The 17430-nt window shown below is 46.7% G+C and overlaps 1 protein-coding gene across 5 annotated transcripts in view; it reads left to right on the top strand.

The window, feature by feature from the left end:
* Positions 1 to 8482: 8482 nt before the first annotated feature.
* The window catches only part of CARPB (Carbonic anhydrase-related protein B), a 12555-nt gene continuing 3607 nt past the window's right edge, over positions 8483 to 17430 (top strand). The window contains exons 1-7 of one of the 5 annotated variants that reach the window (XM_018037782.2): positions 8483 to 8796; positions 10416 to 10527; positions 10989 to 11039; positions 11308 to 11636; positions 12944 to 13039; positions 13154 to 13220; positions 14448 to 14602. In XM_018037782.2, the coding sequence (XP_017893271.1) occupies positions 10464 to 10527; positions 10989 to 11039; positions 11308 to 11636; positions 12944 to 13039; positions 13154 to 13220; positions 14448 to 14602 (762 nt within the window). In that variant the 5' untranslated portion in view covers positions 8483 to 8796; positions 10416 to 10463. The other 4 variants (XM_018037783.2, XM_018037786.2, XM_018037784.2 and 1 more) reach the window with 4 other exon arrangements.

Below are 17430 nucleotides of genomic sequence, written 5' to 3'. Positions count from 1 at the left end.
TAATAGGAATCTATAATAACAAATTCAACATGTTAGCATTGTTTAAATATATAGCCTATACATCCTTAAAAGGATCCCATTCCCAATCGGTATTATGTAAAACAGAGACTGGACCGTGAAATTCGCGGAATCGAATTCCCCAACGATTTCGAACTGATTCAGCACCGTTTCGGAACTCGTCAAATGAAAACTGCAAATGTGATTTGACTGCTCGATATTCTCGTTACAATTTCCAAACGCTTATACGTACAGTTTCACAGGACGATTTTCTCGCGAGAGACAGTCAAATTTTGTCAGAGTACACAGTCGTCGGGTGATAGGAGGCGGGTGGGATGAAAGGTTGATAAGGCGAGGTTCAGGTGCGCGAGGAAGCAGGAAATATTGACGGGGAAAGAGAAGATTCGCCGTGCGGGTAAGAAATAAAAACCGCTCGAGCATCCGAACTATAACGGAATGGAAGATGAAACCTGGCTGGGAATCCAGCGATGGATCCAGGAAGCGAATATCAAGCGCGAAGAAGATTACGGGCCGGAACATCGGACGCGTTTCAGAATCTCCCGTAGAATTTGTTTGTTCCAATTAATATAATAATACCGTTTCGGATATTTAAAACATACGAATGAGATACCGCTGCGCTATTTTTTTTACGGTCTTTCAATTTCCCGAGTCAGAAGTCCCTACTTTTCGGCGATGATAAGAGAAAGGATATAGTATAAAGAATATCTATGCTCCCGCTCGTCGATCATGCAAGAATTTTACAAAATTCTTCCCGGGAAAACGCAATTCATGGAAAGTTTCGAATCGATCAACTCTTGGTACACGAAGCGGTACAATTTTAATGGAATTTTCTTAGAGGACGAAACCAAGACAGGCGATACTCCGATACAGAAATAAAACATTCGTTTAATCGACAGTCTACAAATTTAACACATTTACATAAAAATACGCGTCGTTATTATTCAAAGGTGAAGCGAGTCGCGAACGTTTCGTTTTACACGAGAGTCTCCGGTGTATCAATTATTATTCGGAATGCTTAATTTGTTGGTTTATAAATTTATTAGAACGTAACGAAGCGTGGATGATCGCCTTAATGCGAAGTATCATGTCGCGAGGTTCGTGATCGTGTGAAGTTTACGTAATAAATTCAACATCGCTGTCCCCAAACAGCTCATAAAATATTCAACGCTGACCCACAATCTGTTCATCATTTGAATACCGTGTCACGGACGTAGCACAACATCCACTTCTGCACGAATCTCCCGCTCGCGATTATTCGCGATCGTTGATACGGATAACGGGCCGGTGATCGTTCATCCCCCGGTTATTAGATTGGCACGCGAATCGTTCTCGCGCGTTCGCGAAACGATTCGTCAATATCGGATTAATTAATTTCTGATTTACGGTCGTCAACGTTAGGCCGTGAATAGGAAAAAACCAGAGTAGGAATTTGCTCGAAAATTGCGAGAGACCCGCAACCCGCTAACCGAGAAATTCAGCTAATTTATAGAATAGAAGTACCCTCGAACGGATAGGAGTGGAGCATCGCAGGTCATATCTACTGATAATATATTCTTTTGGTCTCTCGACTTCGTTTCTCTCTTGAATCTATTTAATTAATTTGGCTCGAGGTAGTCCAACCGTGGTGGTACTACATTCCGATGTTAACACGTTACGTTCTTCGTGAAAGAGAAAAAAGGAATTTTTCGTATCGAACTTAGGACGCAAGGTCTACCCTGTGACAATACGTAATAGAATTAATATTAGCCGATAAATCGTTGTTCTCCGATGAAAGACGTTCGATAACGCAACGATCTGTCAAGAGGCCGACGACAAAGCGTAATAAGAAGCTGGAGCTTTGTTCCCTTTACGTACAATAATGTCCCACCGTTTGGAATCGACGTATTGCCTGGCTGGCGGAAAGTGCAAAGATAAGAGGTCGGAGGGGTGGTGAAAAAAAAAATTGGCCGGAGGAATTTGTAGTTGGAAGAATACAGTAGATATCTCCGGTATAGATCTGGCCGCGGGGTGACAATGCCGGGCCGCGGAGATATTGGCCCGTTTCGCAACCACGGCCCATATCAATACCCCTTTGTTGCACATGACTGAGTCCGGGGTAAAATTCCCGCCGCCCTCCTCGGTTCTTTCTCCTTGACGGCAGAAAGCCGAGAAATAATGCGCAAACTTCGCCGCAGCGACCCTTTGGAAAAATATTTCTTACGCCTCTATGGAGCACTTGGAGCGTGCGTTCCTCTTTGTTCCCGTAGGTATACAGCGGACCTAAGCCTGTTCCCAAGGGGACTAGTCATTTTCCACTGTGATCGATCCGAAATATCGCACCGTCGAACAAGTTGTACAAAATTTATACTCGACTCGAGCTTCGAAAGCGAATAAATTCGAACAGTCGTTCGATGTATTCAACGATCCCAGTCACGTCATTAGGCATCACGCTTCAGCCTGAGTTTTATGGTTCTTTCTCTGGTGGAAATCATGAGACATATTTATGAGTAATATGAAATTGCGGGACAGGCACGCGTGCTCAGGAAATGTTCACGATTTTAATCGAGCTTCTCGAACCTCGAAAGCAGCGGGAAAATATGGTAACATAATGTGTACCATTTATTAAAAACTACCTCTGAAACGCGTTCTCGCTCATTTAATATGGACGGTAAATCGGCGAGCCGTGAACGACCGGTTCACGGTTCCGGGCACTTTATTAAAAAGTTTCTCATTATTTTTAGAAAATCTACCACCATATACTCGAAACGGTCGATTAAACTCGATTCAGCGGTTAATTTTCAATCGATACGAATATGAGACGCGTACATTTTAACAAAAACGCAGTTTTCAAAAGCAAGAAAGCATTAAAAAAAATTTTTGACCATTTTTTCACGAACACCAGTAATTAGCGTTCGTTTGTGTGTGCGTGACGTTTACGCGAGAGGGTATTATAATAACCGTTCCGCCACAAAGGCGACGACTCGTAGGCAGATTAGAAGAAGAAAAGTAGCACTCGAGCGGACTCTCGAGGCGAGCCACCAGTCTTTACACCGTGGCGCGTTTAAGTCGGCCGCACATATTTAAAGAACGGCCGGCCGGTAAATCTTTGCGAAAGGAAAACCGGCGTGAAAGCTCGCGAGCGGCCCTTTTTTTCCCCCAGCGCCTTTCCCCGCCCGCGCGAATTCACGTCCAATTAAACGTAATAACGATCCAGTCGCGGCACTTCCTGAAAAGGAACAACTCTTTGCACACGTTCAAGTTGATAAACCCAAACAAATATAATCTTTCACGGTTCTGGCCGCGAGTTTCACGACCGAGCGCTCATTGTCAAACGAAAAATCTAACGGTTATTCCAAATTAGACACGATCTTAATAGATTATAGTAAACCAGTGTACTCAATCGTATAATCGATAAATCATGAAATCACAGAATCGTCAATTGCTCGTTCATGCGGTCGGATCATCTTGCAACGTGTCCTGAGACTCGTAGGTAGTGCAGCTGAATGCCACCGGTTGCATTCTGCAAACAAATTGAATTTCACGCGCGTTTCATGTCAGCGATGATATCTGACCGCGATAGGGATCGCGGTTTTCTTGGCAAACGCGACGGGAACACGAAAGAAACGGGATCCAAATTCCGTCGCGCGACACGATACCGGGACTTATCGTAATCGCTCATTAACCGTCCCACGCAATTATCAATTACGATCGTTACAACTTGATTCATGCATGTTTCGCGTGACGCTCGCGGTTTTGAATTAAAACTCTGAGACCTGTGTAACGCTATCAAAGAACCAATGAATCAGAGTAGACAGATTCTTGTATCAAATGAAGTAGACAAATCGTCTGAATTACATAAATCATCCATACGTTCCGCAGATCTAAATGTATCAAACCCGGAATTTAATTATGACGCGTTCAGCTCGTTTTATGAATCGTACCATCCGCTCTTGTTCCGAATCTATAAAAACTTATAGTGAAACGAGCGCTGCGGCTGATCGGGAACTGCGTGTCCCCGTGTTCTTATTGGTCTTCCGCGTGGGTGCGTATTCGTATTCGAGTCAGCCAGATTTCGTACTCTCATTGTCAGAAGCAAAGACCCCTCGACACTTGTTGCTCGGCATCGACATTTGTCTGCGCCCCCGCGTCGCCCGTTATATACAAGCACAGCCCGTGTGCGATTCGCTTTCGCGGTCGCATTCTTTGTCGAAGTTACACGCGCATACACACCCGGTGCCGCTCATTGTTACACCACGTGTACTTATACACGGCGATCTTTGCGACGAGGCCTTCGTTCATAATAATACGCTCGCTCTTACCTCCCCGCACCGCGTCGACGACGAATGCTTAGACACTGCCGCCGCGAACAGCGATATTGTGTAACCACCGCTGCGAGTGCCTACCGTCTAATTGAAACGTCGATGATTCTTTACGTACAGAAAAAATTGTACAGAGTGGGTTTTGTTCTTTTCATTCGTAGTTGTTTCTTTGACTCCGGTCAGGAGTACTGGGAATGACGAAGTTTAAACTGGTTCTAGACGATGGGCGCCCGAGTCAGGGTCGACTTAAATTAGGTCGAATATTGGATTGATTCGGCTCAAACGGCGTCTGACTAATACCGACCTAATTTAGATTTCGTTTGGTCGGAGTTAAGTCTAGATTAACGCGAATTAGCTTTTGATCGGACACGCTCGCGGCGAAGCGGACTTAAATTTCGTTTCGTCCGACGAATCGTCGATTAATAACTTTTATCGAAACGTAGCATCCGTTCATCGATGTTTTTTCCGAATAAACAGTCGCGCGGCGAATTTTATTTCTGATTTATCAGACGCCCAGTGCCAATGTTTCAAAAAGATAACGCGCAACGGTGTATCTAACGAGGCGAGAAATTGCGCGATATTCGATTACTGTCCCAGCGATGCGTATTTAAAATATCGCGTTAGAATCTTTAATAAATTTGCGAGCTCGAATTCCTGCCATTTTCTAATTTTTTATTTACGTTATTCCAATAGCCGTGAACGCGGCACGGTTAAGAGAAATAAAAAGAGTACACAGAGAGCCGGTGCGCGCGCCGGGTTTGAAAGCGAGCCAAAATTTGTTCTGGCCGGCGTGGAAAAACTCATAAAAATTCCGACAACGGCGTAACTCCATTTGCATCACTAATGTTTACCCCGTTGTCGAAACAAATTCTCCCCATTTTTCCGCCTCTTTGTTCCGTCTTCTCTCCTCTGCAATCCGAACGGAAAAACCCATGAAAATCAATTCCGACGGATTTGAAAGTCCGCTTTCAGTTCGTTCCAAGGACAATATACGTTCCAACAGTTTAATCTATAGTTTTTCGAATCCTAAAAGAAGTATTGTTCGGACCTACAAAAAACTGTTTGACTTTAAAATCGGCTGTTTCCCTCTTTCGTATATCGTTGCCCAGTTCCCGTCAATTGATAAAAGGCAGCCACAAGAGAGACTTTCTAATCACGGCGCCTCGGTATCTGGTGATATATCGGGGGTCAGACACGGCCTAGGAAGAAAACGGTGAGCTCCATTCGGCGGCTGTAGAAACAGATGACAGGATATTGCCTTCACGGCCAATAATCCATCGTCGTTACTTCGTTACGGGCAGAGGATATCGTCCGAGGCTAAGAATTCCCTCGACGCTTTTACATTTTTACGAGCTGGCCTCTTTTTATCCAGCGCGCGATTTTTTATCCGTACCCGTGAAGACAAATTCGCGCGCTGCCTCAGCATTTTATCCGTCCCCCGCTTTATTATTATCACTGTACCGGACAGACTTTAGTTCGCCGATGATAAATTAACGAATTCTTTTTTAAACAGGAAATACCTCCTTTTATCATACTCGAGATGATAAGAGATAGAGATAGAGATAGAGATAGAGAGAGAGAGAGATTGCCAGTATTAAAAGCCATCGAGGAGGTTTCCAATAGCTATCAATCAATTTTCCAAAATACATCCAATTCCATCGCGACCGGTACGATTCCCTTTCAGTTTAAATATTTCCTCGTCCACGGCGAAACCCGGTTGTCTCTGAAACTTGATTCGACCGGTTTCCTCTCGCAGCGTTACGGTCAGCCAGAAAAAAAAATTGAAACAGAGAGAATAGGCAGGAAGCAAAAAGAGAAGGGCGGTGGACAAAAAATGACTCGATTCGTTTCGACCGGCGACTAAACACGTTCGGGTGGGGTCGCCGGAAAAAGGGCGACACGAAAACGAATTCGTCTGCCCTCCACGGCTCGTCAAACACCGAATTTCTCTGGGCCAATATCGCGGCCGTTTTTGCATATCCGCATGAGCGGGCGTGTGCGTCGAACAGCATCGATAACCCATAATCATCGGCGTGTCCCGCCGGCTTCGGCCGCGGCATGAATAAAACAAACATAAGTTTCGCGGCGAATTCAATATCCAATGGCCCGACGGCGTCCCGGAATCGCGATGGAACCGGAGCGCAATCGGTTGCATCCGCGTGCATCCACGTTCGGATACATCGGCCCGGAGAAATGCAACCCCGGCGAACTTCCACGATTTTATGACGCGAAACAAGGCCGCTCTTTCTTCCCGTCGCGCTTCCAAGTAATACCGTTCAGACGATGTTTAGATAAGCAGATCCTATTTAATTTTATTTCACTCGCCGAAACATCGGTTTCTGATAAAATCCGGCAAGAGAAACACGGCCGCGGGATCCGGCGCTCGGCCCCGACGATCAGATATTAATAATTGGAATTACGGGGCTCCGCTCGTAAAGCTCCGCTCCATCTCCAAACAATCGATTTTCTCGTATGCCAACATAAACTGAATACTGATGCGGGACACTTAACCGGACAAAGTTCAATCGTTCAACAGAGATTCTATTATAAAAAAAAATCAATCTGCTCTTATTCGCGGTTCGATCATTATTTTTCATTAATTACGAGGGACAAACGAATATTGCGCGAAACTGTTCTAAGGGCAGGAGCCTCGGTTCGACACGCGTTGCACGCGGAATCGTAGGAAAACGGCGAGGCCTGGAAAGCGGTGTTTCGGGCAATGCCGCTTTGAAAATCGATAAGCGGCTCCGCGTAGTCGACCAGTCAGGAGCTTTTCGGTGTATCCGTGCCGGAGATCCTGGCTGGTCACGTGCCGCTGCTTACGCACACGCTACGCTATTTACCTATCCGATTTACTCATAAAATGTCAGATAATTTAAGGATGGACACGAACCCTGAGCTCGAGCAAGGCAGAAACTGGTGACACCCTATAAAGGGTGCTTCTACAGACTCGTGACAAGAGTGAAAACCTTCGGATGAAGTACTGATTAATGACTATTGACAGAAGCCAGGTGGAAAAATGCTTTTATATCATGGATCATTGGAATTTGCTTTACATTAATTAGTAGAAGGATCGGCGTCGATCGTCGCGAGTCGCGACGGGTGTCGATTAAAAGGGGTTGTAAGAGATTTCATCGAACAGATGACGCGGGATGATTGATCGAATTAATCAGTCCCGGCTACTCGAGAGAGTCCGCCGTCGTTAAAAAGGGGTTCGGGATAAATGGAACGTGGCCAAATTGCATACGAAAACGAAACAACCAAATCCACTGCTTAACTTATTCAACTTCAAAGTGAAAGCAATCAGTTCGACTATTTGCCTGATTAAATTCGACGCCGCTGCCGCCTCTCCGCTACCGACCATCCTAAATTTATCGACTATCCACGGGTGTGCGAAAAATAGGTCACCGGTGTCAAACAATCAATCCCCCTGTTTATTTACCAATTTTCCCGAACAATCCTTCGGACAACTTCCCCGCGCGTGAAAACGTTGGCAAAATCGAAAATTCTCTCGAACAGAAGATCGTAGATCGTTCTCAGGTGACCCGAGATGGAAATCATGGTTCTTCAAAGATTTTTGGCCTCGTCATTAGACGGCCTACCCGTTTCATTATACACGAGAGACTAAAGACGCGTGAGGAGAAATAATCAAATTTCCCGACGCGTTTCGAGGACGTCGATAGGATCGGAAACGACGCGAACGTATGAATTTTGGATCGTTTCTCGGGAATGGGTCGTTCCATTTGCTTCGGCCGGTCGACGGAAGGGTGAAAAATGAGAAAGCGCGAGCAAAGGGCAGATTCGGTGGCTGGCGATCCCGAAGGAGGTTTCCGTCCTCGGGTTTCGTCCTGGCGAAGAGTGCGCAGACGTCCTCGGCGGAGGACGAGGACGGCCGAGCGGAAGAGAGCGCGGAGGCGCGAAACGCACGTTCACCCGTGTCCGGAAGCATCGATGTGGCCCAGGAGCGCGAGGAGGGCGACGGAGGAGGACGGAGCGAGCTGGAAACTAGCCCGTTCCCATGTACGTGCACGATCCCCGATGGCTGTTTTGAGCGCGAGAAAAGGATAACGCGGCCGGCGCTTGCGCCCCGACGCCGATGGCTCTCCGCTCCGGCCGACAGAGATCTAGATGGAGTACGAATCGCGTGGGTGAGAGCGAGAGGGGGAGAAGGAGGAACGTATACACTGGTCTCGTAGGGTAGTAGTCGTTCCTCCTTCGTCGTTCCTTCGGAAAAGGCGCAGAGATCGCTTTACGCAGGATCGTTTCGCGATCGGGGCAACGAAAACCGGTGGTATCCGTTGTCCGACGAGGTCTCGGTGGTTCGCCATCGCGCGACTCGTGTCACGTAACGTTTATTTTAGCACAGTGTCGCTGCACCCGAAAGTAGGTGCGAGTGGTGTGCCGGTGGTCTGCTAGGCGGAAGAAGAGAGAAGGAGGCATCGTAGGGACGTCTTCGTCCTCTTCGTCGTCGTGCACACGGGTCAGTATCGGCCGCAGGAGCCAACGCGAACCGTGTGGTTCCGATCTTCCGGATCGGCGGATACTTGCCGATCGGCGAGAGTATCACGCGTACGCGATCGGCGCTTATTGATCCCCACGAGGAGGAGCGACCGAGGGTTCGTTCGTCACGCGAAATTTTTGGCCGCACCATCGCATCGCGCGTTTTGCCGATCGATTCGCACGCTCGTCCTCCCACCAGTCTCGGCTCGCGGCCGACCCTCTACGCTCTCGGCTCCGAGCCTTTCGCGAGTCTAGTTTCTATCTTATCCCGATTCGAGTCCTGAACGCGATCCTCGCGGGGATCGTTCAGCCGAACTCGGCTCGGATCGATCGGACAGGACCCGAGGAACAGTGCACCGCGAGTGTGTGCTCGGAGTATGTGTATCGCATAGTGGCTGCTCGATTCTTCTTATGTGGGTTTCATCGGTACGTTGGCCATTTTCCAGCAACGGGAAAACCAGAATAATCAGGAAGCCGTGGACCGAGTCGACGCAGGATCACCGAGAACCGTGAGTCATTGCACTCCCTCACCGGTCAAACGATTAATCGTTCCGAGCGGGAACTATTCTAAAAGCGCGGCTAAAAACAGCCCCGAAATCCTGCGACTCGATAATTCCATTCAAGCGGCGCAATCGCTTTCGATCGAGTACCGGGTAATAAGTCCGACGAGGATCAATCGTGATCCGTTGGGAGTCTAATTATAAACGGGACGCTTCCATCAATCTCGTCTAGTTCCGTTCAATCCCGATACCGCACTCGTTTCTCCGTAGGTATTCAGATCAGAGGTAAACTTCGCTAAAATGCTGCACCACGAACATGAATAATCGGTGGTGGCAGAACGAGAAGTTCGCGAGTAGAAGTTCGCGTAGTATCGCAAGTGGAATTCGGTTGTTAGTCGGTTGCCGGATAGACGGAGAAACGTGCCGGTGGCTAGGTCTGGCAAAGAAAAACGAGGGGGTTTTCTGTTGGAGAGCCGAGTCATCGCACTCGGAGTGGCCTCTTATCTCTCCGGCTGCTGGCTCCGGTTGTAGGTTAGAGACACTCTTCGGATAGTAGCGGCTGCCTATCCATAGAGAGAGAAATCGAATCGATCGATCGACATCTTTCCACGGAGAGAGCCTCTACTCGAGTTTTCCTGACCTAAGAACACAGACCCGAGTGTGTGGAGTGGCCGTGGAACGGGGTGGAGTGAACTCCACACAGAATGGGCCACCGGGGGTGGTAGGTTCGAGTAGGGGAACCCCGCCCCCTTTCGAGCGTCCTACCCGACGTCGACGTCGACGATGACTGCAGATTTGTCTTTTCTTTCTCGTCGGAGAGGTCTCCCGCCTCTTATCAAGCGACACGAGTCGGTTCTACCCCTTTTCGCGCGAAGGGCTCAGCTCCGAGTCGGATCCGAGCGGAGATAGCTGATTAAAAGTCTGACTACGTCGTTCACGGTTTTCAATTCTTATCGCAAGTTTCTCCGCGGTTTCGACCTCTCGTCTCGAAGGGTGATGAGAATCGTGGAGCACGTGGTGCGAACGGTATCTGCGTGCGTGTGTACACGTGCACTCTATACATAGATCGATTTGGTATCGCGTCCTTTCTGTCCCGTAGAATCGAGCCGAATGATGTCCAATTGACGAAGACCGCGCAGCGCTAGGAATGGCCCCATTCAGTTCCGTCTTCCTGGGCGTCTGGGGAGTGTTCGTGATCGTTCTCATACAAGGTACGAAACCGAGATTCCCATTGTCAGCAGTTTTTAACCTTTGAACCTCGTTGCCCGTCGCGGTCAATATTTAATCTCTGATTGGCATTGAAAACGATAAGCGACCTATTCTCGTCGTTTTAAAAATTGCTTCGTGGCTTAATTCATGAGTCAGAGACGGAAGCAGACGCGTTTTTTAAAAACATGTCTGAGACGGTAAAGGGTCGAAAAAAATGAAAAAGAAGAAGAAGAAGAAGAAGAAGAAGAGTAGAGTCGTCGGTGAAGCGACCTTGGACGGGCAATTGACTCGGGGCGGACTATGGCAAGAAAGTGTATAATTGAGACGAGTGGCTCGTTATTCGTTGAAGTGTAGCCGAATATCCTAGCCACTTTTGTTCGCCGCAACAACTGGTTCTGGGTTAAGGACTGATGCTCTCGCGTAAGCGACATACCGCGGATTCTTGATAATGAACTATTTCCAGAATCTAGGCCCGTCAGCTGGGACGAATGGTGGACCTATGACGGTATTTCCGGTAAGGAATCCCATGATATCGATCACCTCGCTGTTTTCCAATCGTTTAACATCCTCCAATAACGCGGCATTCAATTAGCTTTTCAAACCGCCAAGAGTCTATACGCGGACAGGATTCTTCCTTAAAAAGTCAACTCGAATCCTCCCCTTGAACAACGTCACGTCCCGGAACCACCCTCCGTTGATCCCTTGGCTTAACGCGGTAGAAAGTTGGGAGGGTGATTCGGTCCCAGAGGTTAATCGATGCTCGACCGGCGGTTTAATCGAAGGTCCCGGCTTCTGGGGTCTCATAAATCCGGAATGGTGGCTGTGCAACAAGGGCAGACGACAATCGCCGGTGAACCTCGAGCCCGGAAGGCTCCTCTTCGACCCGAACCTGCTGCCTTTGCACTTGGACAAGCACAAGGTGGGCGGCGTGCTCGCCAACACCGGCCACAGCGTCGTGTTCGCCGTCGAAAACGACACGCGCCACCCGGTGAACATATCCGGCGGTCCCCTCAGCTACCGGTATCAGTTCCACGAGATTCATCTTCACTTTGGACTGGACGATCGGATCGGTAGCGAGCACATGGTGGACGGACACGCGTTCCCAGCGGAGGTCAGTTGAATTTTTCTTACTGTTCTTATAGAACATTTAACCCTTTCAGTCTAACGCGATATTGAATGTACGACGTTTAATAATTGCATACGTGAACGCGTATAATAAATTTTTAAAAGTTGCACCCTCGGTGTTCCGTACTCGAAGTAGACACAAATACGTTCGCGGTAATTTATATCGGATGAAAAGGTTTAAGCGCTTAGATTTAATTGGACTAATGCAGTCAGAATTTCGCTGGTTCATATATCAAGAGCTTATCCTCGTGAAACTCTCGATATCGGATCTCGAATCTCGCGCCCGATCAGAAGAGAACGACTCTTATTCACTTGATCACGTAACTGAAACCTGATTAACGTGAAAGTACCGCCCCTACTATTTTTTCGACGTATTAACGGTCCGAACTGGGTCAGAACTGGCGAACTAGGTTGCCAGTATCGAATCGCGATGTACGTGTTGCTCCGCGGAAGCGTATCTATAGCATTTTAACAACCACGTCGACGTCGGGAAGTTGAAATTTGAAAAAATTACGAAACTTTGCCAATATGGCTCGGGGAACGCGACACGGGAGAGAATCGTTTAAAACCGACCGCGGATTTAAGTATGCATTCGTTTCAAACAGTCAGATTTTTACGTACATCTCAATAAATCTTGCTTTTTAACACGTTAGGAATTTCATCAAGGATTTACTCGACACATTTAAGTAAAGTAGAACAAATCCTCTTAGAGCTGGCTCGGGGCTTAAACTGTTTAAATCCGTTCAAAGTCGCGTGCATCCATATTTCCGTCGAAATAAACTGGACTTCTTTCACGATCACCGATGAGCGCGCGAAACGTGTTTTTTTAATCGCTCAAGTAAACGCACGTAATTCGTAAGTAGTAACACACGAAATTGGTCGGACTTGTAACCTTCGACGCTTTTTCTTGAAATTATTTATTTAGGCAGAAGCTCTTTCGTGTCAGTAAATGAATGCAAAGCAGTGAGCAATACGAAAAAATAATTGAACGTGTACATCAACAAGTAAAAAAAAGAGAACGCAGAATAGACGTCGAGTGGTTAAACGGGAAACGGGGATACGCGAGAGGATCAGTAAGAAATAGAAGTCCTAAAACGAGAATAACGTCACGGTTGATCACGGTGGGCGGTGGAGCTTTCGTCGAATCACGTCAGCGGAATCAGCGATCATTGAAAATCGAAAGCTCTGTCGCATTCGCATTATAAATTTCGTACTACGGTTCATTTGAATTTTATTATTACCTGGTAAATTATTACGATCTCAATAAGTTAAATTTCGAATTTTCGGAAACAGTTGCAGATATTCGGGTTCAATTCGCAGCTGTACAACAACTTCTCGGACGCGTTGCACCGGGTGCAGGGGATAGTCGCGGTGTCCCTCCTGCTGCAGGTACCGAAAGCCTAATCTACCACTCGGAGCTTATTTACCCGGTCGATGAAAAGCGATCGGCGTAAGCGATACGGCTGGATACGTACTTCCCCTGTCTCTAGTTCTACCTTTCAGGTCGGAGATCTCTCGAACCCGGAGCTGCGACTACTCACCGAACAGCTGCAGTACATCAGATACGGAGGTGAGAGACTATCAGTAGTAATTTAATACACCCGGCCGGACTCGAATTTCTCCAGGAAATCGAGTTCCCATGCTCACGGAAAGCGTACACTGTCTTTACCGTCGTCCGTGTGCGCCTGTTCGATTCGACTCCTCGATACGATTCGCGCGTTTCCATCTTAATTAACTCCGAACCCGTTCTCAAAAGTTCATCCGATCGCGGGTCATTAGCTTTTATTATTGGACACGTCAGGCGCATACGGTGTAAATTGATGTACCCTTATTAGATTACGATTTAAGTTTGACCTTTAGTCGTGACCGCGTACGACCGACATTTTTTATCAGAGTCTTTTAATAGATCTGTATTCACGCGGGGGTATGGGTAGACAAAAATATTCAAAAGCGCGATTTATTTCAGTCCGCACGAATATCTCGGGCAACGGGAACAAGAATAGCTCGGGGAAGACGAAAGTCTTTGAGAATCGAACGTTAATAAGCCAAAGGATTTCAGATATTAAATTCCGGTTAGCAGTCGCGTTTCAATTGAAATCATTTCTGTGCCTGTTCAAGTTGCCGTTTTCACGACCGGGGAAATTAATTGCTAGTAATTGGTTCCGATTGCCGCGAGAGAAAACGGCGAGCCTGCGCCGCCTCCTCCCTTTCGCGATGAAAACGCGTCGGACGGGGAGGGCGGACGGGAACGGGAACACAAAACGGAAACAGAGAGCCTCTCTCCAGGGGGTGCATCGGCTAATTAAATAAATTAAATTGAACGAGCCAAATGATTCGCAACGGTTTCGAAAGAGGATTTTTCGTCGATTGTTTCGACTAAATTTTCGATTATCCGCAACGATGGTTCATTAGCTGGATCGTTATTAATTGGAACGCGAAGAGGAAATACGAGAATTAATTATGAATAGAGTAGAGACGGAAAAAATATATTCCCGAGGAGATCGTGCGGCGAGAGTCAACAGAACGAAACAAAAGGAAAGTTTTACGTGGCTTCTTTGTCGCGTTACTTCGCTGTGTACTCTGTTGACTCTCGCAAGTTCGAGGTGGTATCGATCGAGAAAGGGCTCGAGGTTCCTCGAGCCTTTTTCTCCGGGCTATTAACGACACGAAAGTAAGTATGAGAGCGTGATACCGGGCGTGTCGAGGAACGCCGATGCTAATTGGGGATAGGTACGTATGCGCGTCACGGTGTATGTCGGATCTCGTCATGTTATCGATCGCGACCGATTGCACGCAGGCCAGACGATGGAGATTAAGCGTTTCGTGGTGCGGGAATTGCTGCCGGACACGAAATATTACATGACGTACGATGGCTCCACAACGATGCCAGCTTGCCACGAGACCACCACGTGGATCATCCTGAACAAGCCGATATACATCACTAAGCAGCAGGTGAGACAGAAAATACACTCGCTACGGACACACTATTAATCCCCGATGCGGCCCGATCGATGCTTCTCATTAATTCTGTTTACTACTGTCACTCCTTATCTATTAATGCGCAAATTATAGCAGAGATTATTCCTAGCACAGAATCACGGCGTCAAATTTAATTTTATTATTCTCGTACCTCGCGTCAATCCTTGACGATCGATTGTTTCGATATGTATTTCCATTGCTTCATAATAACATTCGGTCGAATTCGATTGAATTAATGGATTCGTTCTCGTGTTTCCTAGGACTTCCTAAATACGTAACAGTTCTTATCGACTCTCATCGAATGCATTATGGAGCATGAGTGATCGCGAGAAAATTAGCTCCAATCGACTTTGCACTCGAATAACTATTCAGTTTCCGCTGATCCCCACGACTACGAATAAGCGATTGTTTGCGACTGTTCGATGGCCGAAGTTCGAGTTGCCCGGAGGAGGTTTAGCTTCTCTAGTGCAATCGTCGGGCTATTCTGCCGGTGAATAGGTGCTGGGGGATCTCGCGATAACCCTACCAGCGGTGGAAACGGTTGATTGGTCGTTGTCCGATCGATGGTCCGAGCCTCGAATCAAAGAAACTCAAAAGTGGCTCGCGGGCTTTACTATTCATCATCGGAATTACCTTCCAAATATTCCTGTCTCGAATATTTCTATGCGCCAGTAGATTTCCTCGCGAGTACAGTGATCGTACGCCACGAGAAGAATGCTGAAGTATCTTTTATTTCATTTCGTTTCTATTCCTCCACTTCTGGAGGGGATCTCGAATTTCTATCTCGTTGCCGGCAGCAACGATAGCAGGTGTACGGGAGGGTTTGAGGAATCGCGGTAGCTCACGCACGAAAGTAGTTTCTGATGTTCTTTTAACGATTTCGCGTGGCCAATGGCGAAGCGTAATCTCTCGCTAGGCAGCGTAACACGCATGCAGAGCTAAGGAAATTGGTTCACCCGGGTTCCTTATCGTCTCGCAATCACGCTTTGATGTCTCAATGCTTTTTCCTCCTTATAAACGATACGGCAAACAATGGAATAAAGATGAACCCGGCTCGGCCAGCGCCTATCCGTTCAATTAGATTGGAAATTGATCGGCTCTATTTTTAACAGATTTCGAATCGGATCAGGAATCGAGGTTCATTAAATCTCGCGAACGCGTTCGTCAAATGAGAACGATCTCCGGCACATGTCACCCGGCGATGACCGCCGTTTGCATCGGGCAGATTTTGATCTGCGGGACATAATTTTTCAAAACGACGGATGGCATTTTCATTCCGGCGCGTAACGGATATCTGCCGGCGAATCAATCAGCAAAATGGATCATTTTACGCCGGCCGCTCCTGCGATTTCTGCGTGTACCACACGTCTGTCTATCTCTCCTCGTGGAAAATCGAGGAGAACCGGAAACGGAACTCCGATCCTCCGTCCTCGTCCCGTGTACCTCGCGTGTTTTAATATTACCCGGACGGAATCGGGAATCGATCGGCGTGTATTATCTTTGAGAAATTCGTTTCCTATCTCGATGTATGCGAGTTGAAAAAATAAAATAGCCATACGCGCAAACAGGATCGAGACAGTGATGGGTCTATTCTCTTCCACCGGAAATTCGGTTTGTCCGAACGATTTCGAGGGGATATTAATCCTCGCACGATTTTCATTTCTTACATCGAATAGAGAGCTTTTGATCAACACAGATGAAAATTACAAGAACGATTGTTTCATACATTTTATTACGTCTGACGAAACGCTTGAAGAATCGAATGACGGAGGCTGATTTATCAACGTGATCGATGATTTAGCAGGCACTTTCGCTGGATGATTTAAGTGTACACGGGTGCCCTGATGCATTTTAATAAATTTATCGGGGACAGAGCGGAACGGTGCGGTGGCGTGCGAAGAATTATACTTGCTAAAACGGGGCGTCGAGATTCCGCGGCTAGTATTTTTCGGGGCAAGTTAGCCGGGGGGACGACATCAAAGGGATGCAAAATAACCGAGGCGCACACCGAAAGGAGCAACGCGACAACAACGGATACACGTACCTACACTCCTGTTCAAAAATCTTCCGGTTCCTTGTCAAATAAATTTTACGTAGATATATCTAAAAAAATTACTCAAACTTTCGAAAAATACTTCAAACAAAAATTATGGCTACTCCTATCATTACCTGCAGAAAAGTTCTATCTAGAATACTTCAGGACCAATCGATTAAATATTTCGTTTATTGCCAATTATGCATTAACAAGTGGAGTTAAGGATGTATTGACTATACAGTCAATCCCAAAAGTTTATGCACTTTAGAAACGCATTTTTTAAAAAGAAATCAGACGTCGGAAAAACATTGCTAATAATAAACAACAAAAAAAATTTTCGATTTTTCCGAGATTTTTCCAAGGGGTACCCCTGCAATTTCTTCCAAATTTTAGTTTTTTGCCAATAACTCCCAAACGGATGGACTTAGAGGGACGTGTATAGGACCATTTTGTAGAGGACGACGAGATCTACAATTTCCATGTAAAAATTTTTCGCTAGCACCGATAGTTTACGAGTTATTTGCAAAAAACTGTTTTTTCGTTTTTCGTCAATAACTCGTAAACTATTAATGCTAGCAAGAAACTTTTATACAGAATTTGTAGATCTCGTCGTCCTCTACAAGAAAGGTCCTATGCAATTTCCTCGTAGGACCAACGGTTTGGGAGTTATTGAGGAAAAACGAAATTTTTTGTCAAAAGTTCGCCATTTCGACGCTGGGATGGTCGGATTTTATCAACATCAATAAAATGCCATATAATCATATGT

The sequence above is a fragment of the Ceratina calcarata genome, unplaced genomic scaffold (genome assembly GCF_001652005.2).
Source record: "Ceratina calcarata isolate Rehan_Ccalc_2016 unplaced genomic scaffold, ASM165200v1 scaffold178.2, whole genome shotgun sequence".
NCBI classification, from domain to species: domain Eukaryota; kingdom Metazoa; phylum Arthropoda; class Insecta; order Hymenoptera; family Apidae; genus Ceratina; species Ceratina calcarata.
The sequence above is the reverse complement of the archived record's forward strand: the minus strand, read 5'-3'. Positions and strand labels throughout refer to the sequence as shown.